Source organism: Heterocephalus glaber, unplaced genomic scaffold (assembly GCF_053883595.1).
Source record: "Heterocephalus glaber isolate CG9 unplaced genomic scaffold, H.glaber_assembly_v1.0 deba00000331, whole genome shotgun sequence".
Classification (NCBI taxonomy): domain Eukaryota; kingdom Metazoa; phylum Chordata; class Mammalia; order Rodentia; family Bathyergidae; genus Heterocephalus; species Heterocephalus glaber.
Window position 1 is genome coordinate 58,625,456 of NW_028258142.1, and position 27,639 is coordinate 58,653,094.

At 47.8% G+C, this 27,639-nt stretch overlaps 1 protein-coding gene across 1 annotated transcript in view; it reads right to left on the minus strand.

Annotated features, from left to right (window-relative positions):
• The window catches only part of Colec12 (collectin subfamily member 12), a 151,752-nt gene that overhangs the window by 113,202 nt on the left and 10,911 nt on the right, over positions 1-27,639 (minus strand). The window contains exon 2 of the mRNA XM_004853176.3: positions 24,984-25,034. Coding sequence (XP_004853233.2) covers positions 24,984-25,034 — 51 coding nt within the window. The remainder of the gene's footprint in view (positions 1-24,983; positions 25,035-27,639) is intronic.

A 27,639-nucleotide genomic window follows, 5' to 3' on the forward strand; every position in this document is an offset into this window, starting at 1 on the left:
TTGCAGTTCATTACATGGAGCGTTTTACTATTGACCTTGCACAGAATTGAGAAAAAGCATCTGACGTCCACATTTGCCTGGTCTTGGGGAGGCAGACACGACAGCATATAAATCCAACAGGAACACTGCGCCTGTGCCCAGTCTGAGTTCTCAACGAAGACTGAAAATAATTTCTGGCCCTATGCTGTCTTGAAGTTTAAACGATATAACACACGGTGATTTCCATCCTGCACACCGCTTGGTTCTACGACCTCATGCAAACCCCAAACCTCTCACTGGGTAATAGTGCCAGAAAGCCCTGGGAGTTTGGACCAATCATGGGCTGGGAGTGACTCGCACTCATAAAGCAGCCCACACAGAGGCACTGCTTCACTCTGGGAGGGAGAGCCTGCGCAGAAAGGTCCTCTGGGATGTGCACAGTTGGGGGAGGGGGGTGGGGCCCTGCCCTCCAAGCCGGGCTGGGCCAACAGGGCTTCTGCATTACCAACAATCTGTTCTCCACGCTTCACCAGAGTCTTGTCACACCTCATGCAAGAAGGTCACAAACCCACTTTGGGTTAAACACTCTCAAAGCTTACTGGAAACCCGCTGGCAGCTGGTGCTGTGTTTTGAGAATAAACTATGCAATCTGCAAGGTTTCCAAAAAGCATGGTTTCTCCTCCAACAGAGAGCAGTGTGCTAAGCTGTAGACTGTGGACAACAGGAACATCTCGCCATTCGCTTCTGAGTCTGGAGAGGCCACAGACTTGATGGCTGGCCAGTGGGATGGCAAGATCAGCTTTGTATCCCAAAAGCAAAGATAAAACACAAGCAGCAGAGAAGAGCCATGCAGGCAGGACCCTGGGACTGTACTCCTTTCTGCTGGGTCAAGGGCTCCGTCCCTCTGCTTCTCACTTCAAGGTCATATTATTTGACTGCCTTTTGGCAGCGTTTTCATAAGCATTTTGTTAGGATGGCAGTTCATTCCTGTTCCCAGACCAGCTCAGCTAGGTAACTGCTCTTCCTCATAATTAGTCTTAATTAGATTACATGTAACGGCTCAGACTGCACAGCGAGACCTGCTGCTCAGCAACAAGGAGCAGCTTAGCCTGTAAAGGAATAGGCCTGCTTGGGATTATGGAAGCTGTCTGTGTAAACGAATGGAGCCCTCTAAGCCAACAGTCCTTGGCCTGCTGACACAGCTGCGTGTAGTGCCCGCTTGCTCGCTTGCCCACCCGCCGGAGCACTGAAGGGTATTCAGTTACAGTGCAGAAATCATAACAAAGACAGGAAACAGATCAGCATACTGTGGAGCTAACACCCTCCCTGGGGAACTCTGCTGATTTCTAGGCTGCAGATGTTTTTAACCCTGCCTTAAAGAATGTCGAGTCACATATACTTGGGCTGATAAAGACAAGGACAGTAGTTAGGCAGGGCATACACAATCAGAAAGTGGACTCAAGTGTGTCAATTAGAATTCCTCATATCGAAAATAAAGACTGGCGACTATTCAAATGGGTGACCAGTTTAGATGGGGTTTGCTGAACAGCTGGGAAACATGCCCATAAAGCCTGGGGTGCCTTTGCGTAAAGGGAGGTGTGAATGGAACAATCTAGACTCTGCCACAAAGATCTTGCAAGTCAGTCCCTATAGCTGCCAGGCGTCCTGGCGTCTCCTCCAAGAGGAGGAGTGGAATGAAAACAAGCCTCCTTCATTCAGCATTTTTCAACATCGCTGCCAACAAAAACTGGATCTCTGACTGTTTGGAGCTCATGATGAAGGGGATGGCATATCCTTCTGGCAGGATATAGGGAGTTTTGCAAAAGTCACAGTAAATTTGCAGATTGGAAATTCGTATTTTTTAAATTCTTCTGAGTTACATAAATATGTCCCCTTCTGCATAAAGCTGTGCTTCCCCAGAGCCCCTGCCTTCTCTCTGTGGCACAGGGATCCACGGTTCCCTGCCAGAAGGGCTCGGGCAATGGGATAATGAGCACTAGAGAAACCTCAAGCCCAAAGGCTGGAAGGAGAGCTGCTCCACTTGCTTGTGATCTGTTTGCAGTTAGTTTACTGTACTAAGTTCGGTACAAAATGAGTCATTTTTCAGAATGCTCTCAGAGGACCCAAGACTATCACTAATTTCTGAGCGTACCCTTGAGCAGCTCACTGAGAACGTGTTTTTATTTCTCGTGGTAAGCAAGCTATGGTCATTTTAACTGCTACTGAACTAAGGCTCCTTGTGTGAGCAGACACGGATTCCTGGTCATTTCCAACAAGTCTCCTTTGCCCGCCTGAGCTGCTGACTTGGCCCAGTGACCGGGAAGACTTGAGGGGGCTCAGGAGGGAGGAGCAGCAGCAGGCTGGAATGATCAGGCCACCCTCTCCTCTAGCCACAGGCACCAGCCACCACTGTGAGTCACAACAGCTGGGTCCCTGGGAGCTGATAAAGACTTCACCAGCCCGTCCTGGTGGCGCTCGCCTGTAATCCCAGGACTTGGTAGGATGAGGCAGGAGAATTGCCAAAAGTTTAAGGCCAGGTGGAACTACATAGAGAGACCTTGTCTAAAACCAAAGAAGAAACAAAGACTTCACCAGGCAGCAGAGCCACCTGTTAAAAGGCCCTCTCAACTTCCACCTGGCAGGACTTGGGATCACAGATTCTGTCTGTCTGATACTCGCCCACACCTCTGTCTCAGATGAAATACTCTCTGTTCCCCTCTGCTCCACCGCCATCCGGGGGAAGTTCTCTTTCCACACTGCACATTCAGAGAACTTTCACTGCTGCCTCAGTAACTAGTGGAGAGAGATGAACTGCTCAGATTCTCAGAAGGCTTTTGGAATGACTTGGGACAAGATGCCTCTTAGGCACAGGCAGAGGACTTTGTCTTAAAAATGTGAAGGATGGCTAGGTGTGGTTGCATAGGCCTGTACTTACAACACTTCGGGGACTTAAGCAGGAGGACCGAACGTTCAAGGCCAGCCTGGGCTACATAACTAGATCATGTCTCAGAAGAAAGTAAGAAAGCAAGAAAGGTGGAGGATGCTATAGCCCGTCCATGTGTGTAGGTCTGCAGAGTCACCTGCTGTGTATTCTCTGCAGTTGGGCAGCACCCAGGTCTACTTTGGGAGACTTGGCAGGCACAGAGCCTGGGACACTCATGTAGAATGAATTTGTAAGTAAAGTCCTAAATCAGACACCTTTCCTCACTGGGAAAGCTTGAAGCAGAGAAGAGGTTGGATGTCTAGAAAAGGCAGATGGCTGGGAGTGTGTAAAACTGGGTGGAGATACGGGGGTGCTATGGTTTATGTGGTTTGAGTGTGTCCCCCTAGGGTTCATGTGTTGAAACTGCTTCCCCATGGTGAGGTATTAAGAAGGTGGAAACTAAGTCTGACTTTGGTTTGGAGGTGAGGCTTTCAGGAGATAATCAAGATTAGATGAAGTTGGGCCGGAGATTTAGCTCAGTGGTTCCACTGCTCTGTCCTGCCTCACAGACACAAGGTCCCGAGTTTGATCCTCAGTACCAAAAAAAAAAAGAGGATTAGATAGAGTCATCAGGGTCCAGCCCCCATGATTGAATTCGAGTGGCTTAGAGTGGCTTCCTGAAGAGGAAGACTTGTCTCTCACCATGTGATGCCCCACATGGACTCTGTCAGCAAGAAAACCATCACCAGATGTGGGCCTTAACCAAGGACCTCGAGAATTGTGAGGCAAAATAAACATTTTTCTCTATAAAGTTACCTAGTCTCAGGTTCTTCATGATATTTGTAACAAAAAGCCAGCTACCACAAGAAGTGTTTAACACCATTTTTGCCTACGTTAAAACTCTTCTAAGGCCAAGAAGTCTGTCAGGAAACCCAGGAGCACCCTTCTCTGCACACCCAGGGCATGCTGGGATGCTTCTGTCTTCTGACCCTTCACCTTCCAAAAGCTTCTGCAGCAGAAGTGGAGCCAGGGCCAGATACAGTTTCCAGACTCTCCCATGCCTCTTGGGTCTGAGGCAGTGAGAGAGAGAAGGAAAGGGGATAGAGAGGACCTCCTCAAAGGAAGGTTCCTGCTTCGGAGGCCAGCCCTGAAATCAACCTGGAAAGCCAACAAAACACATGTGCCCAAGGCACATATTAGTTCATCGGATTGCTGTCGCTCTCTTACTTATCCTGTTTTTCAGACAACCATAATGACCTCTCAGGACTTCCCAGGGAGCTGTCCTGAGATTCTCCCTCTAACGGGCAAGCGGTGAGTGACAACTGGTTAGCCTTCCACATTCTTAACCTCACTCACGAGAGACAGGAGATAACATACTGAGTTATTTTGATTGGGCTTTGAGCTCAAGTATGCAGCACCAATAAAATAGGAAGACTTTTTTTTTGTCAAGAGATGTCACTTCAATGCATGTGGAATCCCTCTGTTGTCATCCAGGAATACAGTTCTGGCAGGCTCATACCTATTTTTTTCTTCTTCTCCTATGGTCACCTGGAATGGGCCACTTGAGGGAGATGCAGATTCCCCGTTTACTATATGCCTCAGGTTTTATGGACTTGTCTCACCTTTTGAATCCCCCATCCACACCCCAAGTTTCATTTTACACATCAGTGAAAGAGCCTCAGCCAAGGGGTAAGAAGTTTTCTTCCCAAAGGAACAAAATTCAGGAATTTATCTCTTAAGGCCTGAGTCAAGCTAAATTATGTTACCTGGGGGTGTTGCCAAATACAGGTCTGTTCTGTTTTGAATCAAGAAACTACCAGTGGTAACCTCCTGTCCAGATAGTTGAGATTAAAAACATCAGCTCGTAATTCAAGTTTTACCAAAGACTGTTGCCAAGTGCATTACGCCTTCAATACAGTTTTCCTGACAATTTGAATACTGACCCACAAGGGAAAAGCAGGCAGGCAGCCCAGGGCCAAGTGTCTCTGTGGTTAAGTGGCATTCACACGTTAGCTAGAGGATGACCCCATGACCAGGGCGTTGTCCCAGGAGTTTGCCAATTCTCTTTCTTCCTGCATCTCCAAGGTGCACTTCCACTTCCTGCCTTAGGCCTTGGAGACAGGGCCTGGGCTCGGGCCAGCTAGTCACAGGCAGAGGGCACTGGCAGAGGAGCGCACCCCACTACCACAGTGCGTGGCTCCAATGTCCTCGCAGGCGTGTTTCTGTGTGGAGAACCTGTCTTCTTTTGCTCTGTAGGGGATGAATTACCTTCCAGGGAAGCTTGGCAGGGCATGAGAGGCCCTGGAGTTGAAAGCTGACTCGCTTTCCCTTGATGCATCCCACTGGAGGAGTAAACAGATTATTCCCAATCTTTCTCGGTGATTTTTTTCTTTTTTTTTTTGGTACCAGGGATCAAACTCAGGACCTTGTGGCTTGTGAGGCAGGTGGTGGCACCACTGAGCTAAATCCCTGGCCCTCTCAGTGATTTTTTAAAAACTGCTAATAATCATCTGTGTTTACCCAAAGGATATTTAGATTAATTTTTTTCTCTTCCAGTAATTCAAAAAGCAAGCCTTGAAAAATCATATGTAACAGCACAAATTGATACATCACTCAAGCCACAGGCATAATTTGTATTTTTCCAGTAGCCACACTAAAAACATACAAAGCAAGTGAAATTATTTTTATATACTGTTTCACCCACCTGACACCAAATACTATCATCTGAACACGTAATGGATGTAAAAATTACTCTAAGAGATTTTATATTCTTTATTGCAACATTAAACCTTCCAAATCCAGGGTGAACTTTAGACCCACTGCGTTTGTCTCAATTGGAACACGTTTTCAAGGGCTCAGGAGTTACAAGCAGCTTGTGGCAGGCAATCACACCAGCAAGGTCAGGCAGAGCCCTGGCTGCCACCCACCTGGCTCAGAGCGCTCAGGGAAAGGAGAATAAAATGTTAACCAGAGCCAGGCATGGTGTGTTCCACCACTTGGGAGTCTGAGGCAGGAGGTTTGCTGCGAGTTCAAGACCAGCCTGGGCTATATACTGAGTTCAAGGCCAGCCTGAGCTTTACTTGGCAAGACTTTGTCTTGAACTCCCTCCCCACTGCAAAACAAGAATGCTAACCAGGTCTTCCTTTCCACAGGGTAGCAGCTCAAGCATATGGAAAGGTATAGAGACCATGATGTGAATAACTAACACTGTAGCCACCCTCAGGCCACTTCAATTCTAGGCCTTCTTAGTTAGTGCACATCATCATGCACTACAGCATGATGATTTTTTCTCCCCTTTCAGGGTAAAGGAATGGGACTACAGTACTTAATAATGCTAGACTATAATCCAGCATTTCCTCAAAAGATTAAACATATAACTCAACTGTCCACTCCAAGGTATCTGCCCAAGAGAAATGAAAACACACATCCACACAAAAACATGCCTGAGCCTTTACCACAGCATCACTCCTAATACCCAACAACGAGAAACAGTGCAAATGCCTACCACCAGCTAAGGAACAGTTAAATGAAACGTGGCACATCCACACGGTGGAATATTACTCAGTAATGAGAAGGAACGAAGTACTGATGCATGCTACGACACAGGTGATGCTTAACGAAATTAAGTGAGATGAAATAAGCCAGCCACCAAAAAACATTACAAAACCACGTTTCTGTGAAATGTCCACAAGAGACAAATCCATAAGCAGCTAAGGAGCCACCAGGAATGAGGGGTGACAGGTGCAGGAGGGAGGGACAGAAGAAACTCTCCAGAGTGATAAAAGCACCCTAAGCTGATCTTGGTGGTGGCTGCATCACTCTGAGTATTGAAAGCCACTGAATACTTTAAATGAGCTGCATGTGAGATGTGTAAGCCTCTGTAAAACTGTCACAGTGATGGGAGGACTCTGCCTGCTGGCAGAGGCCCCTCAGCACCAGGCGCTTGTCACTCTGTCTGCGAGTGTGACCACTTGGAATTGGGTGTGTGAACTTCCCACCAACACAGATGACAGTTCACTTGTTGAAACCTTGATGTTCCTTTATTTGAACAGGACAAAGGAGGGCAGCTCCAGTTTAATTTCTTCCTAGCCAGAGAGGCCTGTCATCCTAGGACTTGGGAGGCTGAGACAGAAGGATCACCATGAGTTCGAGGCCTTTAACATGCACGCTACATAGTGAGTTCAGGGCCAACCTGAACTACACAGCAAGGACCTGTTTCAGAAAAACAAGAAAAAATATACAAGAAGTGCAACATCTCAGGTGGAAGCCCTTCCTAGCAACAAAACAGAAGTCGAGTCTTTGAACAGTTGTTCTCGGGGTGAAGGAGAGGTCCAGGGGAGTGGGGAGAGGGCAGGAGGCCGTGCCCAGGCTCTGATGGAGGCATCCACCCACCTCTGCCATTTCTGCTTCTGCCCTCTCAGCCCCTGCACTGCTTCTGTATCCCTGGGCTGGTTCCCAAAAAGGACCGTCCAAGCTTACAGCAGTTTTCCACATCAGTGCTTCCAGAAAGCCATTTATTTACCCAGACTCCTAGAGTTCCGGTTCACACTCCTTTTACAATGTTTTGCCTTAGGTTGGGTTTGTTGTCATGTTGTTTTTCCCCACGATCATAAATGCCTCCAAGACTGCACTGGCACAGCCAGGAAGCAACAGCGAGGAGTATAAACTGCAGGCTGGAGGTGCAGGGTGTGCTAGGGCATTTCCTGAGCATGTGCAAGGCCCTGGTTACATCCTCAGCACCATAAAAAATAAATCTGTCGAAGCACTTATTGTCTGTACCTGACTACAAATTGCCAGATTTAAAACATTCAGCAATCATCGACCAAACCAAAAGCACTGGGTCTGTTAAAATCAAGAAGGTTGTAAGTCATACTGAGAAAAATAATCTCTCACTGCAGTGAAAGGCGGTGGCAGGTGCATTAAACACTGAGTGTCCCGGTGAGGAGCTCGGCCCTGAGGCTCCGCCCTCTCCTTCCAGCCCGGGGTCACTAAGGTCAGAGGTTATCAGTTTCCCTCCAGAGCCAGCGCCATGGTGGAGTCGCAGATTAGTGTCCCGCTGTGGTATCTCTTCTCTCTCACTTCATTCCAGGTGTCACGTCCATCATCAGCTTATTTTCGGGGTCCAGCGACTCTCTCCCCAGCCCACCTCCCACTTCCTCTGCCTTTCCAGTAACACAGTGTGGCGAGATCGAAGCTGGAGCTCTGCCTGCTCTGCCTCCCCAGGGCCGGAGACCTGACATCTTCATAGGATCCACCTGGATCCTTCCTCCCAGTTTCCCAGCCTGCTGGCCTGGCCTGGCCCAGCCAGCACGCCTGCAAGGTTACCCTGTCTGGGTTTTATCCTTCCCAGCCTGCACTGCCCCTTCTCCTTCCCGGACGTCTGGTCGGCTCCGCCTTCATCTCAGATCCATACTGAGAACTGACCTGGATTATCTACTGCCACATCCACGAGTGACTTCCAAATCCACGGCAGCGTGCTTGAGAACTGAACTCGACTGACTGACTCTTCAGACTCCTCCATGGCTTCTGGCGCCTATTAGGTGCCTAATAAACAGCGGACGTCGTGTTTCCCTCCCTATCTGCACAGGCCGGGTCCACTTTCCCATGAGGTTAGGGACAGCTGCCCCTCGGCATCCATGAGGAATCAGTACAGGACCACCTACAGGGACTAAACTCTGCAGGTGCCCGAGTCCCTCCTATAAAATGGTGGAAGGTTTGCACTTACCTATGTACGCTCTCTGGTACCCTTTCCATCATCTGTAGATGGCTTACAACACCCAACAGCTGGGTGTGGTGGTGCACACCTGAAATCCCAGCACTTGGAGGCTGAGGCAGGAGGATCACTGAGAGTTCAAGGCCAGCGTGGACTACATAATGAGACCCTGTCTCCAAAAATACAATAAAATAAACACCTAACACAATGTCATTGCCATGTAAATAGATGTTATTCTGTATTGTTTGGGAAATGGCAAGTCAGTACGTGGTCGGTTTGGGTGCAGGTTCTCTCTTTCTCAGTTTTTTTGAGGCAGGGTCTTGCTATGTAGTCCAGGCTGACCTTGAACTATGCAGCCCAGGTTGGCAGAGACCGTCGTGCCTCAGCCTCCCAAGTACTAGGATTACAGGCGTGTGCCACCATGCCTGGCAGCAGGTTTTTCCTTTCTGTTTTTTTGTACCGGAACTCAGGACCTTGCGCTTGCGAGGCAGGCAGAGGAACCTCTGAGCTAAATCCCCAGCCCAGCAGGTTTTCCTTATAAACATTTCCTATCCAGAGTCAGTTGAGTCCACAGATGCAGAATTAGCAAACCCAATGCCCGGCTTGCTGCTCATGGGTGCTACTCGTTTTTTGTTTTGTTTTGTTTTTGTTTTTTGAGGTTAAGAGTAGGAAGAATTTATTGAAAGGTAGCTTCTATCTAAGAGAGACAGAGGGGGACCACAAAGTGGACTGCCCTCCCACCCGGCTTCTCAACGGTGTTTTATGGGGCAAAGCCATGAAGTGAGGCAGGTTTAAAGTGGGACAAAACTATAAGACCCAGTGGAAAATTACAAGGTGGGCATGAGGCGAGATAAAACCATGATCAACCAATAGGATTACAAGTACGGTCACCCAGGTAATATTGATTAAACAGTGATCAAATGGAGAAGCTAGTCCATGCTAGCTACGGATGGTTTAGCCCCGGTTAAGGTGCCCATGGTCTATTTAGAATATCAATCACTGTTATTCATCCCCAGGGGAAGTAGGTGGTGTAGTAGTCTCTCTCCTTTTATGTTAACCTTTAGTCAATGGGTCTCAATTGTTTTCTATGCTGAGGGCCCATCCTCATCCAACTGTCTTATCATATTTCCTAACTTAGCTGTCTGCAATATTCCCTCCTCTGAAGAAGTTCCCCTAACTGCAGTTAAGGGATCTAGTTAGTCATCTACTTGCTTTGAGCTGAGAAGGGTTGATGTGCGGGGACTGGAGTTAGGGGCCCTCTCCAGGGAGCTAATCTAATGGGCCTCAGACACAAGTCATATTGTAGTTTACCAGTTGTGAATTTTTTTACGAGGTTGGTCTGGTGGATCCCAGTAAAAGGAGTCTAGCACATTTGTCGTTGGTTCCATCTGTATGTGTGTTTGGAGTTTGGCAGCCTCTATGCTAGAATAAACGAAAATTTTAAGGAGTTAGAGCGTGTATAATCTAAGCATAAGTACCAGAATGGAAAGGTGGGTTGGGGAAAGAGCCACGCTTAGAAGCTGAAATAGTGACCTGCTGGCTAGGGCTCTTACTGATGAAGGTTGTGTATAAGTCTGATATTTTGTCATAAGTCTCTCTAGTTTTAGCTGTAAGAAGATAGACACAATTTGAAGGACAATTTTAGCTAAGAAATTTTAAAACTCTTGTTGAGCTCTTATATGTTTTATCATAGTTTTTTTTTTAATGACCCTTAACAGCGGTCAGCTACCTGTATAGCTGGAAACTGCCAGAAGGACTCAGCGATTGGAGTCCCTTTTAATATCTAGTTTTATTGTTATGGTCTTAATATCTTAATTATTCTTTTCTACTGGCTGTTTAAGACGAAGTTAAAGAGAGACCTGTGTCAATCAAATTAACCTCTTGCTATCGCTATCTATCAAGGTCAGTTAAGTCTCCTCAGGCATTACTTTGGAACCATGCATAGAACCTCTCAGCTCCTCTGTCAGTGTCAGCTGTCAGGATGGGTCACGGCCTTGCTACCATGTTGCTTGTGGTGAAAACAAGGGAGACTCTTCCCTCTTGATCACCATCCTTTGGCACACTGTCCATTTGTTGATTTGTCCTCTGGCATTCAGCAATCTCCCTGCTCAGGAGATTGAGTGACTCACCAAACTACTCATCTGTCTTTATTCTGCCTCTTCCACCAGCGGCTCTTGCTCCCATGTGACTGCCTGGTAACTGCACTTTAAGGCCCTTCCCAAACTGCCCTCTGCTTGTCCATCTTTAGCCCAGGGCTCTCCTTGGTACTTCTCTATAGAATTAACTGCAGGATCTGGGTCCTCTATTTTCTTCTATTTCAAGTATTTTTTCAATGACACTATATCTTTTTTTTTTTTCCTCCCTTGCTAGACTCTAAACACAACAAATACTGGTACAAGGACTGGGGGCAGGGTATTATTTTTTTGTGTCCAAGGCCTGGGTTCAAACTCTAGTACCCAAAAATAATAACTAGTAAATATTTTTTAGCCAGGCACTCTGGAAGGCTGAGATAGGAGAGTTACATGTTCAAGTCCAGCCTGGGCAACTTAGCAAGACCTTGCCTCATGATAAAAAATAAAAAGGGGCTGGGGATGTAAAGGCTATGCAAAGGCTATGCCAAGCTCGGCGGAGGACGTCACTGGTCTCTGTGCTGGCAATGCAGTTCCAGGCTCCAGCATAAGGACCAGGATAGAGCAGGTACACTACAGATGCTGTGGAATTTTTCTAACTCTCAGTGGAGGCTAACAATACATGCACACGATCAAAGCTGGTTTCCACTCCCAGTGAAAGTGAAGCCACTGCACAAACCTATTGAGGGGTCCAGCAGCAGGGCGGGCTGGCACTGAGGCCTGAAGAGCAGATCCACTCAGCCTCTCCACAGCCGGGTACTGGAGACTCCCTCACCTTGGGGATCTGGATCTCGGGAAGCTTTCTCCCAGAATCACATTTCCCTCCTCAAGGCGGTTTAAAGAGGAGCCTTGTATACCTGCTTTCTGGGAAGAGAGATGAGCCCAACCTAAACAAGATCCTTCAGGAGGGAAAGCTTGTGTTTGACGCATCTTTCTGAGCTCCTGTCCCACAGCTTGAGGCATTTCTTCCTCAAACCAGGTAGTCAGATCCAAAGCTCCTTCAACCTTTTTCATCTTTGCAATATGAATCTCGTAGGCGGTCGTGGTGACACACACCTGGGAGGCTGAGGCAGGAGGACTGCCTTGAGTTCAAGGCCAGCCTGCACTACATTGTGAGACCTTGTCTCAAAAAACAAAAACAGAAAAAGAATCTCCTAACAACAAAACACTGACTTCAGCTTGATTTTACAGAAAGAAAAGCAATCTGATGAAATAATTCCCCTAATTACATGTGATTATCAGTAACCATCATCATTTCTAAAACATCCTAGTACATGTGTACTTCAAAAGAAGCCTCGCATCTTAATTAAGTGTAAGCAAAAAATAAAGTCAAGCAGGGGTACAATTTTGAAGCCAATGGAGCTTCCCAGCATCTTGAGCAACAAAGGACCTGGACCACCCCCAAGAGAGTTCCAGGAGTCTGGGGAGTCACTGCCTCCCCGTCTGCTCCCTCGGACACTAGAAATTCTACAACACCCACCGTCTAGTGGAGGCTCTAGTTTGTCATCTGCATTTCTCAGATCTAGCTCTGCTCTGGGCTTTACTTTTTCTGCACGTGATTCTGTGTTCATGTGACTTCCTGCTTGACCATGGGCTAGGCCTCTGTCTCCCCAAACTCAGCGGCAGAGCACATTTTTGGGGTGAGGCCTGCCCAACCAAGAGCTTGGAAAGATTTAAGAAAGCATCTTGAGGACCTGGCGCATTACAGTGACTCAAAATACATTACTGTTTCTTTCTCAGACACAGTGCTAAGGCTGGGATAAGAATCCTCAGAGAGCCAGGCATAGTGTCACATGCCTGTCATCCTAGCACTTGGGAGGCAGGAGATCAAGGCCAGCCTAGGCTACCACAGTGAATCCAAGGCCAGTTTGAACTACATACACAGCAAGACCCTGGCTCAAAAACCAAACAAATAAACAAACATATGCTCATTCCCTTCTTCCTAAGTCTCTGGTTCTTGAGAGCTAAGATTCCTTATATCCCAATCCCAAAGCCTGTGGAATGTTCTACTTCCAACCCTTTTCCTATTCCCTTCTGTCTCTTTTCCTTTCTCTTCCCCTTCTTAGAATTCAAGAACCCCAAATTCTTCAGCTGTCCCCAGCTGTGGGTGTACCTAAATCCACCTCAGCAAAAACAAAAACAAAACAGGTTTTCAGTTTACTGTATCAAAATCTACCCTTTCCAGGTGTCATTATAAATAGAAAAATAATTTTTGAATACTCAACCTTTTCTCCTTCATTTTTTCCCTCATTCTAATGGTGACTTGCAATTTTCGAAGTGAAGTGAACTACCAAAAAGCTGAGAGTAAAGAACTGACCTAATAGTTTTCCAGATGGTAAAAGGACAAGCTCACAAGCTTTTAAAATATGTATGGATCAAGGGCCGGGGATTTAGCTCAGCGGTTTTGCTGCCTGCCTTGCAAGCGCAAGGTCCAGAGTTTGATCCCCAGTACCAAAAAAAAAAAAAAAGAAACAGCAAAATATGTATGGTTCCACTTTACAGAACCACAATCCTGGGGGGAGAAAGAAAGGCCCAAGACACAGAGGACCTCCTAGTGTCTTTTTCTCCCCCTTGGTGAACTCTCATACTTGGTCACTCACCAGAAAAGCTGAGAAAGTCAGGGTTCCCAGCAGGCCTTCTTCTGAAGATGGGACACAGTTAAAGTGATTTTATTCTGTTGATAACCTGGGAATGTATGATTTTATTCAATATGTTCTTCATTAACACAAGAAGCACAAAGAAAAAATCATAACATGATTAAATATAAACGAATTACTCGGTTCAGAGAAACCAACAAATTTCCTTGAGATTATTAATGGAAACATTATACTTTCTATTAAATTTACAAGCCCCTTTATTTGAATAGTTATTCAGTGATTTTATGACGCTCAGAGAGAAAGTATGTTTGAGTCTAGAGAGCTGCAATAAATTTTGTTCAAAACATTTATACCTAGAAAATGCTTCAATACTTACACAGTGCCATGAGAGGAACATATAACCAAATGGAAAACCAATAATCATAAGATCACTAAAATTCTGAGCAAAACTAATGCGAAAAGAGTTTGCCACCTGCTCATTTCTACCAGCTACATTAACATCAGATATCTGGTGAAACATAACAGAAATGAGGGTACAAAATACTTATTTAGAATTGTTGAAGTAAAAAGAATAAAAAGTAAAATATGTTAAAAATCAGGGGCCGGGGATTTAGCTCAGTGGTTTTGCTGCCTGCTGCGCAAGCGCAAGGACCTGAGTTCGATCCCCAGTACCAAAAAAAAAAAAATCAAATGTAGTGGCAGAGTGGATTATTAAACTGAATCACAGTATAGATGCAAATCTCTAACCCGGCTATGGCATGAAGAAACTTTGAAATCAGCTCTATTATTTGGCTGAATTCACACAGGTAATTAAATATAGCAAAAGGAAGACTAACTCTGATCTCTCTGCTTCCAATTCAGCAGACTTCAAACACCCAATGATACAAACGCGTGCACACACACACACACACACACACACGACCCCATGTGCATTCATACAGGATGCACGAGAGTGGCTATGAATATGTACAACGGAAGAACTGAACTCAGTTTCTGTCTTTGAAAACTAGTTCTCTAATACTAAGTACTTATGGAGCACTTTTGAAGTATCAGGCATTGTGCTAAGTGGTTTTCTTACAAGGCCCATTACCTCCTCCCAATGCCCCTGAAACAGTTGTATTATCTATCTTCCATAATGAGAAAATTAAGAATTAGTGGTGTAGGGCTGGAGATTTAGCTCAGTGGCACAGCACCTGCCTTGCAAGTGCAAGGTCATAAGTTCGATCCCCGGTACCAACTCACTGGTGTCAACTTACTCTTTGGAGGCCACCGGGGCTCTCTGAAATCCTTATTCATGGGCCTCAGTGTTCATAGGAGATACATTTTGGTCTATTAAAAGTGGAACAAAGCCATGCATAGTGACACACACCAACAGTCCCAGCACTCGGAAGGCTGAGGCGGGAGGACTGCTAGGGTTTTGAGGCCTGCCAGAGTTACACAGCAAGACCCTGTCTCCAAAAAATAAAAAGAAGGCACACAGTTCCTGTGAGTCTGAGTGAACTCACAGGGCCGCAGCCTAGCAACAGCGGTGGCAAATGGAATGTGGAGCTCACAGAGACAGGAAGTATCTTCTTCTCATTCCTCACCCCCACCCTTCCCAAGGGGCAAAGGAAGGGGACTTCCCTGCTCTCCTCTTGGATGACCTAGAGAAGCAGGTACAAAGGGGAGTCCCAACCTGGTTTACCAACAAGCAGTAGGCAAGGGCCATCTACCTGGCGTGCAGTGCCCCCTGTCGCGCCTGGTGAAATTCTGTAGCCCAGAGGTGAAGCACCTGGTAGAGCTGACTGACATTTTTTTATGCAGATACATCACTGTTTGAAATACGTGTCTGCTTTCCATTAAATGTCAAATTCCCCGAGGCAAAGGCCACATCTCCCTTCATGGCGCACGGTGCCCAACACATTATGGTTGGTTAATAAATATCACATCGTTTTCATTCTGCGCTGACTAGGAATGACGTTTTCCCTAGGAGTCTTGCTTGCTTTAGCATCTCAGCAAGTCTCCTGAAGTGCATCCATTTCCCCAAAAATGGCCAATTCTCTGGGGCTGCCTCTCTTCCCAAATTCCCGCTATGTGACACCCCTTCTCCCCTGAGCCAGTGGACTCCCTCACTCCTCTCTCTCCCTCTCTCTCTCTTTAGACAAGGCCTCACTATGTAGTGCAGGCTGGCCTTGAACTTAGTGATCTTCCTGCCTCAGCCTCCTGAGTAGTACTGAGATTAAGGGCGTGCGCCACCAGGCCCTGCTCGCTCCACTCTCTTTCACTCTCTTTTTCCACTCCCACCTCCAGAATTTATATGTGACTCCCTGACACTCTATTTCCTATCACTTCCAGCACAAAATGTCAACTCTCAATTCTACTCACATACATATGGGAGCCTTTTGAGGAATGGCCCTGATAAAACATCACCACCCACATAGGGCCGGGGATTTAGCTCAGTGGTTTCGCTGCCTGCTGCGCAAGAGCAAGGACCCGAGTTCGATCCCCAGCACCAAAAACCAAAAAAAACAAAAAACAAAAAAAATCAAACACTACTCACATGAATATTCTTAAAAGAATACTTCTGTTTGCATAAGGATTTTTAAAATAAATTTGCTTAGCCAGGCATAGTAGCATGTGCTACCTGCAATCCCGGCACCGAGGAGGCTGAGGCAGGAGGACTGCTGAGTTTGAGGCCATCCTGGACTACCCAGACTACATAGTGAGACTTGTTTCAAAACCACACAAAACTTATTTTTGAGAAATTGGAAGAAAAAAGGAATTCCAAATGCTGATGATAATAAATAAAATTGTCAAGGTCCAAGGCTTTGTTTTCTTCATCTCTACACCCGGCTTCATGGCACATGGAAGGCATTCCATGGATGTATATCAGAATTACAAGTGTTCATAATTCCTCTCAGTTATTTCCCAGAGAAATTCGAAAACATGACTTGTATATAAAAAAGGAGGTAGAAAAATCAGTCCTTCTTGATATTCCTTATCAAATGGCCCAAGTAAGGGGCTCAATAAGAAATATCAGGAGAGCTTTCTCTTATAAGCACAGACTAAGACACACCTAGGAAGGATGTGGTCATCTCTCCCTTGTATTACTGTGGTACTTCTGAGCTTAGACAGAAGACTGAAGATCTACAGTGTCAGCAACAAGGAGCCGGAAGTGTAGCTTGATAAGAGCTCGTGTGCTTAGCCTGTGCAAGGCCCTGGATTCGATCCCCAGCACCAAAAATAATAATAATAATAATAATAATAATAATAATACCAGACATTATTTTATTTCTACATTTTCATATCTCACAGAGCACAAAAGACATGTTAGAAAGTTTACTTCGAATGACAGAAGTGCAGAGCAGCATTTGGAATTGGGAATAGAAATGCAGCCTGGATTTCCCCAGAACTTCTGCAGACTTCTGAGTTCAATTCCCACTTCCCTGACAAGTCTAAACTCCTCCATCATCCACAGCATGTGAAGGAAACTGATCTGTATGTGAAAATATTCACACTTAAAAATTTTTTAAAAATACTCAAGTGCATAAAAAGGGAAGCTTGTATCCATCAGGGCCAAGCATCAGTATTGAAATACCTAGAAAAAGGAAATACTGGAAAATGAGTGTTTGTAGTGATGACTCAGAACAAGAGACCAGTTTCACAATATTTCGTGTGGCAAGAGCTATATTCATTAAGATTTGGGACTTTTCTTAAGTTCCTTTTTTATTAAAAAAATTCCTTCAAAAATCTGCTTAACATTACAGGGAATACTATGTTCTAGAAAACAAAATAACCTCTATTCCCTCACTCATTCATTTCCTCCTCCATTTCACTGATTTCTTGTTTCATAAGGTTTCTCTTTTTATAAACTAATCATGTCTGAGAGCCCAGCACTTTGTAGCTCCATTTTCAACAAAATTACAAGCAACTGAAAAATATTTTGGGCACAAACTGAATTTTCAAATGTGTTATACAAAACATGATAATTTTAGAGGTGGGACAAATGAGAAATAACATATTTGGTTATAATACAATTATGTTGCTATTTGACAATATTTATTATATATTTAATGTTAAATTCTAAATGTACTGATACCATATATTTTTTTGAAACACTCTCCCTGTATAATTCAGGCTGGCCTCAAACTCCCAGTGATCCTCCTGCCTCAGCCTTCCGAGTGCTGGGATTATAGGCATGTGTCACCATGCCCGGCTGATGTTATGTATTTGTTTGTTTGGTCCCAGGAATGAACTCAGGGCCTCCTGCTTACCAGACAGGCGCCTGGCCCTTGATACTACATATCGGGATATGGATGTTATGAGTAATACCAGTGGTCAGAGCTTTGATTCAGCACCATGTACAGTGCTCCACGCCACACAATTAGCCCAACTGGAGGCAGGGCCTGTCCCTGTCTGTCCCTTACTAACTCAGGCAAGGACTGTCAGTGTGGCCCTTGAGATGGGTGCGCGAGCTGACTGGGCGTGTTCATGGGAAGCTCCTTGCTCTGCAAAAGAACAAGGACACAATGACTGCCTCGCCCACCTGGACCTGTGGTGGCCCAGGGCCCCTGTGACCTTTCTGCAGCTTTCTGGACGGGGCCCTGCTCCAAGGACCAGTGCGCTCAGCCCTCACAGAGGCAGACACCTGTCCCGGCCACCTCGCTGGTGAGCCACAGAGGGAAACCAGGCGCCTGTGTGCCCCAGCCTATCCTCTGCTTTGGCCACACGACTCCATGACAGCTGCTCTTTCCCTTAGTGCGCCGTGCCCCTCCCTTAGGGCAGATTCCGAGCTGGTGGTCACCGAGCCTTTCCATCTTGATAAAGCCCTGCAATGAGAGACTCCCGAGGTGTTTCCTAAACCAGCGACAGCCCTAGGGCAGGCCTGAGAACAAACAGTGAGGACGGACTGAAAGAGCAAGATGGAAGGGCCAGAGGGCAGGAAGGCCCCTGCGCTTCTCGGGGGAGAGCTGGGGTGCACCAGCAAGGGATGCAGGGCCTGCGGAAGGGGAAAGAGCAGAGACGGGGAGCAGCCAGGGGCGGACAGCCACGGTCCAGCGCAGCCCCACTGCTCTCCTGGCCCTCACGGCCACAAGCCCGGGTTTCCTCGTCTGCGCACCCCGCCCCGTGGCTGCCCTGGGCGCCCCACTTCACAGCTGAGCAAAGTGAGGCCCAGCGAGGTCTGGTGACTTGCTGGGAAGGGGCGAAGGCGGCAGGGGAAGCAGGACAGTCTGCTCCCAAGCGCGGCTTCCGGCCCAGCTGCTGCGCGGCGGCCCAAACACCTCTGCCCGGGAGGGAAGGGAGAGGCCGGCGCGGTGCGCTGTCTGCTGTCCGCTGCCCTAGCCCAGCTCTGCTGTCCTCCAGGGAAAGTGGCGAGTCACTCTTTCCACCCTGCCCTGCACCAAACCCCGCAAACAACTGAATCTCTTCACGCTGTCTCCACAGGAAAAATGGCTGAGTATATTTTCTTCTTTAGTTTTTCCAAAAATAAAACTAAACCACATTCAGCTTCAACCTAATTGTCGGAAAAACAAATGATTCCCTCTCTCCTCCCTCCCACACCCTCGCCGGGATTCACAAGTGAATGAAAAACAGGGGGCGGGCAGGGAGGCGGTACTAAAGCGGTTGGAAAATTCAGGGCTCAGTACTGTGCACGTTACGGAATTACGACACAGGAGACACTGTGGGGCAGCTGCCCACTTAGCCCACACACAGCCGGGACTCACTTCCGCTCTGGGAATCTTGGGGTGCTCTGAGAAGCAATCTGGGCGAACCTCAGCCCTGAGGGGAGCGAAAAGAAGCTGGGGTCTGAAATCGGGCTATGGTTTCTTGACGTTGGAGGTAGAAGCCAGGGCCTTACTCAAGTTAAGCGCGCCCGGCACTGCACCACAACCCCCCAGCGATGCCACGACAGACACTCGGCTTGGCGGCTTCAGGAGCTCCAGCTCGCTCCTGTGCAACCACGGATTCCCGCCCGAAGGGCTTCAGAGAGACTTAAATGAAGGGACGGGCGCGAAACCCGGGCACATAGGAGACATTCAAGAAAGGAAGCCTCACGGTTACTTTCATACGAAAATGGTTTCTAAAAAACCGTATGAGGGCCGGGGATTTAGCTCAGTGGTTTCGCTGCCTGCCGCGCAAGCGCAAGGACACAAGTTCGATCCCCAGTACCTAAAAAATAAAAAAAAGTTTTAAAAATCGAATGCTATGGAAGGCAGGGAGGATCTGGCCTGGGCTCTTTAAAAAGGGAAACCTGGATGCACATTGCTGGCAAATAAGGCTGCAATTTTCTATTACTGATAATGACAAAAATTACAAAACCTCCTCAGGTTATTTAAAAGGAGGTGATAACTGCTGAACTCCCCTGCGTGGGTTGTGGGGGAGCAAAGGCCAGAGGGGCTTTGCCTGAGACTCTCTTCAGTGTCCACTTCTGTCACCCGACACCAAGCTCTTATGAAATCAGAAATACCAACTCTGCTAGGATTCCCAAATCTCATAAATAAAACCGTCCCCCCTCCTGCTAAGTAATACAAATGGCTTTGAACATTCCAAAGAAACTCTCGGAAGGCAGCGAGTTGAATTCTGTTCCCTCCCTCTGCCCGAAAGCCAGGGTGGGTCCTCTGCCTCCTGTCACCCCTTCCTGTCTGGAAAAGGTACTGCTGACATCTGGCCTTCTTGCTGGGCACACAGTCCTTGCCAGCAGGAAATGATGGAAATTCCTGGCATTCTCCTCTCTGCCAGTCAACTCCGTGGGCCAGCCTCCCTCCCAGAGCTGGGAAAGGGATGCTCAGCCCTCCTGCTGTTGGAGGCAGGCTTCTGACTGGTGCCTTCCCCAAACTGGAAGGTGGAGCCAGGCTTCCCGGAAGAGCCTAGTGCTCACCTTGAGCAGCTCACCACCCTCTCCTAGACTCTTTTGGTCGCTCTGCACTGGGTACCACTCAGTGGGAGACAGAGCTCAGCATGCATGAGGCCCCAGGTTCAAGTCCCAGCACTACCACCAGATTTAGCCCTGGCTGAACTGTTGAAAATACTCTTGGCTCTCCTGGGTGCAGGGCATCCACCTGCAGGGCAGCTACTTGGGAGACTGAGGCAAAAGCATCACTGGAGGAGTTTGAGGCCAGCCTGGGCTGCACAGCAAGACCCTGTCTCTCCATACAAGAGATCATTCTTGCTAATCTGAAATTATTTTTCAGGGTAAAGAAAAAAAAACCAGGCTTACTTGAAGCTATAGCTATAAGTGGTCTGTGAAGTGGTGGGGAAGCACAACAGTCCAAAGACATACTTCAAAGAACAAACTTCCTGACCTGGGAGGAAAGGGCATCTGGTCACACCTCTTTCTGGCCGGGAACCCTAAATGTCTTTCCAGCAGCTCCCTTAGAACTGTTCTGCTTCATTTCCACCACACACCCGAGCTCTTCTCCACAGAGAATTCGTCCTCTTTCTTTTTGATACTGTTTCACAGTGCAATTTTTCAGATCTTTTCTCTCGTGGCCATTCAAAACCCCTATCCCTGAGCCCCAAGGAAGGAATCTTATCCGAGTTTGGTTTGTCAAACACCATCAGCAAATGTTCCCAGCTGCCCAGGGTCACTCACTGTGAGCCCTTAAACCCACCCACAATCTTTGCAGGCTGAACCACGCACAAAAGTGGACATGGGTCATAACAGCTCACAGCCCAGTCAGTGAGACTGAGGCAGTCTCATGTCCCCAGCTGGGCTCCCTGGGGACAGCCCAGGACAACCAGGTGATGCTCATTCTCTCTGCCTTTGGGCTAAGTATGAAGATGGGGGATTCCGGGACCCCATATGCTATCTTTGAAGAAAACAGTGAGTGGGAGATAAACAGAAAAGTATCATCGTTTTATAGATCATATTCTATGGATGGAAAAGAAACATTCATAGCTGGGAATCTCACACCCCAGAAAAGGAATTCTGCCGCATTGTAACCACGGTTTCACCTCAATTAGCTCTGTGGACAGAGGCCGAGAAATGCTGACCTCCCAAGGCTGATCAAAGCTTGAAACTGCAGGGCCAGGGATTTAGCTCAGTGGCACTGAGCCTGCCTTGCAAGCACAAGGTCCTGAGTTTGATCCCTGGTACCGAAACAACAACAACAACAAACAAACCAAAGCTTGAAAATCCTCACTTAATGAACTCTTCAGGATCTCCCCTCAGTGCAGCTTTTGTGACAGGGGCAAATTAGCGGCAAAACCATCAGACTTAACTCCCTCTCTTTCAGACACCTGCCCAGAACTTTGGGAAAGGAGCTAACAACTTTGGCATAGGACAAGACTGAAGACTTTTTTAAAACTGCAAAAATGAGTCCATGAATAAACAAGGGGTGATTGTACTAAAATAATGCAAAACCAGACTAGGTCACCAGAAAGGACCGTGCATTTTGCTCTTTAGGATAATACTATACCAAATCTGAAAACACAGACTATTACGATAGAAATGGCCTTGGCTTTACATAGCAAATGCTTCTGAATAACTCTGGAAATAAGCTGACCCAGTAATGATTCACTAACACAACAGACCCTTTGTGCAGAGAATAACTAACCCCTGTGTTGTGTTTCTTATATTTGCATAAACAAGACATACCTAAAATTATACAGCAGCTAATCTCTATGTTACGTGGTCTACTTTTGCAAAAATAAAAGCCTACACATACACACACGCACATGTACCCCACAGCACCTGGTATCTCTCAACCTCACAGAGCTGGGAGTCTGACTTCTCTACCTAGGCAGGGGGCACTCGCTTACTGGCTAAGGCAGCACCTGAGGCTCAGAGTTTGAGTAACTGGTTTCAGTCCCAAGAGTCACTAGGAGCAGGGCCTAGAGAGAGGCCTAGCCCATGTCCGGACACTTTCTCCCTCCACCTCACTACCAACCTGCAGCACGAAAGGAAGCAGACTGTCCTCTACAGGCTGAACTTCAGCCATACTTGAAGGCATGGTTTCCTGGGCTCTGCTCAATTCAACGAGCAGATCGGGCCTCTTAGGGACCGAACACCCACCTACCATCTGAAGAACCAGGCCGGGCATCCTAGGCCCTGTGAAAGTGGCCAGGCCTCCCGGTGGGGCCCGACTGAGTGCCCACCCAGGCCTTTCCCACGACACCAGCCTGAGAACTGGAAGGTGGAAAATCTTCTAACACGCTCCAGCTACCTCACCTGAACAAGGACATAATCTCTCCAGGTCTCACCTCCCCACCTATAAAATTAAAGGCCGACTTAAATAATCTCAAAAGTTCTTCTACCGGCAAAACCCTGCTGTTGCCCCCCTCTGGTGTTAAGGCTGTGTCTAGAGGACCCCAAAGCCTCCTGTGGCCTTAGATGGGGCTTTTTCAGAGGTGGCCGGATCCTGGGTGTGTGATGCTGGGATTACTGGTGTGCGATTACTAAATCAGTCCACTGATTGTTCTGACACCACCCTAATCCCAGTTGCCTAGATAGAGTATAAAAGGGGCAGAAAGATGCTGTTAAGACCCCTTGTTTTGCTACCTTGTGTCCCCATGAACTGTTTCTCTCCTGAGAGGCCCCTCTGCCGTGTGCCACCCTGCCTTGGAGCCAGCTGATTATGGACTGAAACCTCTATGAAGCATGAGCCAAATAAACCTTTCCCCCTTTAACTCTGGGTGTCGGGTATTTTGTCTCAGCAACCTGGATTTCCATCACTTTGCCTAGAAGCTGAGTCCAAGGATTCCCGACTTCAGGCATCTCTCTCATCACCTACTCCAAGATTTTCCCTTTTCAGTCCGGCCCTGTCCTCTACCTGCATGACTTGGTATTGTTTTCCTCCTCCCTCTGTTTCTGTCCTCTAGTACTTGAGTTCTGTCTCCTGAATCACCAGCTGGCAATTCTCACACATAATTTAACTTGTAAATTATAATCTCTTCAGTAACATACGATTTTTGTGTTTTTCACCAAATCCTTACCCATGTAGCTAGTCATGATTGCAAAACAACAAATTTCCTCTCAAGGTCACTCTTTTTAAAGAGACTTTTTCCTCTTTTATTTTTATTTATTTTTTTTACACAGGGTCTCAATATGTAGCCCAGGCTGGCCTTGAACTCGTGGTGATCCTCCTGCCTCCTCCTGCCTCAGCCTCCCGAGTGCTGGGATTGCAGATGTGCACCACCATGCCTAGGTCCAGACTTTTTGTCTTGGTGCTTCATATTTCTACTGATTTCCAAAACATGGACATTGATTTATGTTGCCTTACTTTGGCAAGTATGAGTTTCCTCTTCATCTCTGCCTTTCATGTTTTCTGGTTTGTGCTTTGTTCTCCTTTGTAATTCTTGGTCTCATCACCCCTCCTACTGGCACCTTCAGTGACTCCCCAGGGGGAAGCAGAGGACCCTGATGCCACCTCAGAAACACAGGAGCTCATGAGGACCAGGAGGAGGTGGAGGGAGAGGCCCGGGCCACTGCTGTTCGAGGGCATGAATGGAGGTGCCGTGGGCCTGGGCCTGGTGCCACCGCATTCCCAGCCCACAGGCAATTTTCTTTCCCAGAAAGAAACACAGAAGTGTGTTTCTGGAAGGAAAAATGCTACAACAACAGGGAGCCAGAGCAGCTGGGGGTTGTTAATGTTAATCGATGTCCAGCCAGGATTTTTTTAAGCAACAGGAAATAGATTCATTCTCTCTCATGTTCATTCTTTCATTCTCTCTTTCTCTCTCTCCCTCGCCCCTTCCCCCTCCCTCTCTTCCTCTCTCCTCCTCCCTCTCTCCGTCTGTCTCTCCCTGTCTCTGTGAGCGGCTGTGACACACCCCTAACAGGGTGGTGCAACAACACGAATCCCTTCTCTCTTTCCATTCTGGAAGCCGGAAGCCTGCAGGCAGCCTCAGTTGGCTGAGGCAAAGCAGTTGGGTGGCCGGCGGCTCCCCTCTGAGGCTCTGAAGAACCCATGTCCTTGCTTTTTCCAGCTCTGAAAGCCACCCAAGTCCTCCCCATGAGGCCCGGCCCGAGCCTTCCCCCTCCGTGCTCACCCCAGTCACATCTCCTGTGCCTCCCTCCTCTAAGGACTCCTGCCTGGGATGGCATCTGGGGCCCCGAGGGCGACCAGGCCCCTCTGCCCCTCTCAAGCTCCCAACTTGGTCATGTAGTAGACAATGTTCAGGGTCCAGGATGGTGATATCTTGGGGGCCGTGCGTGGCCCAGCCCTTCCCACAGTGCTGTGTGCAGTTGGCTTCCTGGAAGTCTCTTCCTTCCCCTCACTGACTGATACTACATTGTACGAGTGCAGGCCTGAGTGACAGGAGAGACAGAGGTTTCTAGATACCAACACAGCCAGGTGTGGGAGTGCACACCTCAGGCCAAGAGGCAAGAGGATCTCCATGAGTTCAAGGCCAGCCTGGGCTACAGAGTGAGTTGAAGACCAGTTTGAACTACACGGCGAGACCCTACCTCAAAATACCTAAATAAATAAGTAAAAACCAGTGCAGAGAAGTCCCATGAATTTTGCCTCAGATTTCCCTTTCCCACCACATTGGGTAGCAAGCCACCTGCTCTGTATTCAGACCCACAAACATCGCATCCTTCCCCACACATAACCTCGGAACTCAGAGCCACGACGTTCCGGGAGGCCAGGGTCCAGCAGTGGGCTCAGTCCTGTCCCAGGCCAAGCAAGGAGGAGACTCGGAGCTTTGCTCAAACTCACCAAACCGCTTGTAACCGAAGGACTGCACCTCCTCCTCCTCTGCGAAGTCGTCTGTGGGAGAAGAAGAGGCACACTGTCAGCCTGGTACAGGGCTCCCAGGCCGAGGCAGCCAGCTCTCCCCTCCCCTTGGTCCGCAGTGGCCACCTCAACGGCCTCCCTTTTGCCCCAGGTCCCGCAGGTGGACCACACTCTCTGCACTGGTTGTCCCCACTCCTGCAATGCTCTTTCAGGTCTTGTTTTATTGCCACACTGAGGACTGAAGCCAAGGCCTTTGCAGTGAGCTAGCTACATAGCCAGCTCATTTTCATTTTGAGTCCAGGTCTTCTGAAGTTGGACTGGCCTTGAACTTGCCATCCTACCTCACCTCCTGAGGAGCTGGGATGACAGATATACACAAGTGCCCACTCCTGCTGTACTTAATGTGTCTTCTAATTCACATCTCTGCTAAAGTCTGGCTCTTTCAAATTGCCTTTTGGCAGCTAGGTGTGGTGGTGCACACCTGTAATCCAAGTACTCAGGAGGCTGAGGCAGAAGGATCTCCATGAGTTCAAGGCCACATATCAGGACCCTGTCTCAAAAGAAAAAAAAAAAAAAAAAAAGATGCCTTTTGGACCACTCAGCCACTCCCTGTCACACTACATTATTTCAGTGTTACTCTCTGATAGCTTGCTGTTTTCTCGTGTGTGTGTATGTGTGTGTGTGTGTGTGTGTATTGTCACTGTGCTTGTGAGCAGAAACTTTTTCTACCTAGATTCAAATGACTAAATTCCCAGTGCCTAAGATGGTATCTGTCTGAAGGCAAGGGGTTAATAAATATTGCTGAATGAATGACTGAACAATGTCCAAAGTCCTGAGTTCGATTCCCGATGAGGGGGGCACAAAACTCTCAAATGCATTGAAGACAAGTCCCCTACCCCACACCTTAGCTCAGCGTCACTGTAGCACCCTAGCTGCTCCCCTTGCAATCGCAGGACTGATGGGGAGCCGCTGCACCCAACATCACCAGGAAGTTTTGTACTGCTTGTTATTAGCCTAAGACCCAAATTCAAAGTACAGTTTCTACTCAATGTGTAAGTTAGAAAATTGCTGAAAAATCATTAAGTCCAGTTGGCTTGAATTTGCGCTGCTCCTGTCTCAGCCTCCTGAGGAGCTGGGGTAACTGGTGTGCACAACCATGCACGTGAGTTTTGAGTCTGGAACTGGGAATGCTCCAGCCCTCAGCGTACTCCATGCTGGTAGCAAAGTCCATCCAGCCCTCGCTGGGTCAGGGACCACCAGGCCAGGAGGCGAGCCACGGTCCTCTCACTCAAGAGACTGCTGGCGGTCAGGGAGGGCACAATGCCGCCTCCAGGTCAGGCATGGACTCACTCCCCAGTGGGACACGGCCTGGCTACAGCTGAACCCCGAAATGGTACCGAGAATCTAAGAGACGTGCTAGCTGTAACACAACCCAGAGAGCCTTACAGTCATGGTTTGTTAGAGTTATAAAAACACACATGAAGCTGGCCATTAGTGACGCTCACCTGTAATCCCAGCACTCAGAGGCTGAGGCAGGATTGCTACAAACTGGAAGGCAGCCTGGCCTACATAGTGAGTTCAAGGCCAGCCCGAACTACACAGCAAGACTGTCTCCAAAAATAAATAAATAAATAAATAAATAAAAGATAAAAACACATGTGAGAAAGGAATTGTTTCTAACAGAGAATGGAGAGGTGTGAGATCTTTGCATTTTGCCATTGCCTGACAATTCTGAAGACAGGAAAAGAGATGTTGCATTGGGATCTAGAATGCCAGAATTTCGCCATCACGACTTCTCGTGTCTGGGATTAGAACCTTGGTTCCTTCCGCATGGAGAAGCATTCTGAGAGTCAGAATGGCACCTTCCCACCATCGCAAATCAACTCCTTACTCTTCCTGCTACGCAGGACTCTTTCATATGAATGGCTGCAGTCTGGTCTATGCACCCTCATGCTCTTTGCTTTTTTTTAGTTTTTGTTCTTTTTGAGATAGGGTCTCACTACATAGTCCAGCCTGGCCTTGAACTCATGATGTAGCCTAGGCTGACCTCAATTTCAGTGATCCTCCTGCCTCAGTCTCCCGAGTGCTAGGATTACAGGCGTGCACCACTTGCTCTATTCTCAAAGAGAAACCTTTGTCTGGTGCTGCTGCTGCTGCTTAGACGCATCCATTTGGTCACTTACTCAGTGTGGTCCCTCAGCACCCTTGGGTACCTCAGGAGCTCGGGTCACTCCTGTTAAAACCCTACACTTCCTCCCATGGAGGTCGATATCGAGATTACCTGCATTACCTGATACAATGTAAGTGCCGCTCAATGTAAATCGCCTTTACACCTCACTGTTTAGGGAACAATGACTGAGTAGGGACAAGTCTGCACACATTCAGTACAGACCTAACTTTTCCCCAACACTTACGCTCAGAGTTGGCTCTGGGACGCAGCACACCAGGGCGAGCTCGCAGTCCAGCCTCGCTGACCCAGTGTGGCTGCGTGATGCCACCATTGCCACCACTGTGAAAGCCACCACCGTGCCTCCTGCTTTGCGACCTCCCAGGACCCTGAGGGCCGAGGACACATCGCCGCAGGTCCACACCCCAGGAGCACACAGCTCGGACCTCCTGCTCTCCCTGAAGCTGCCTT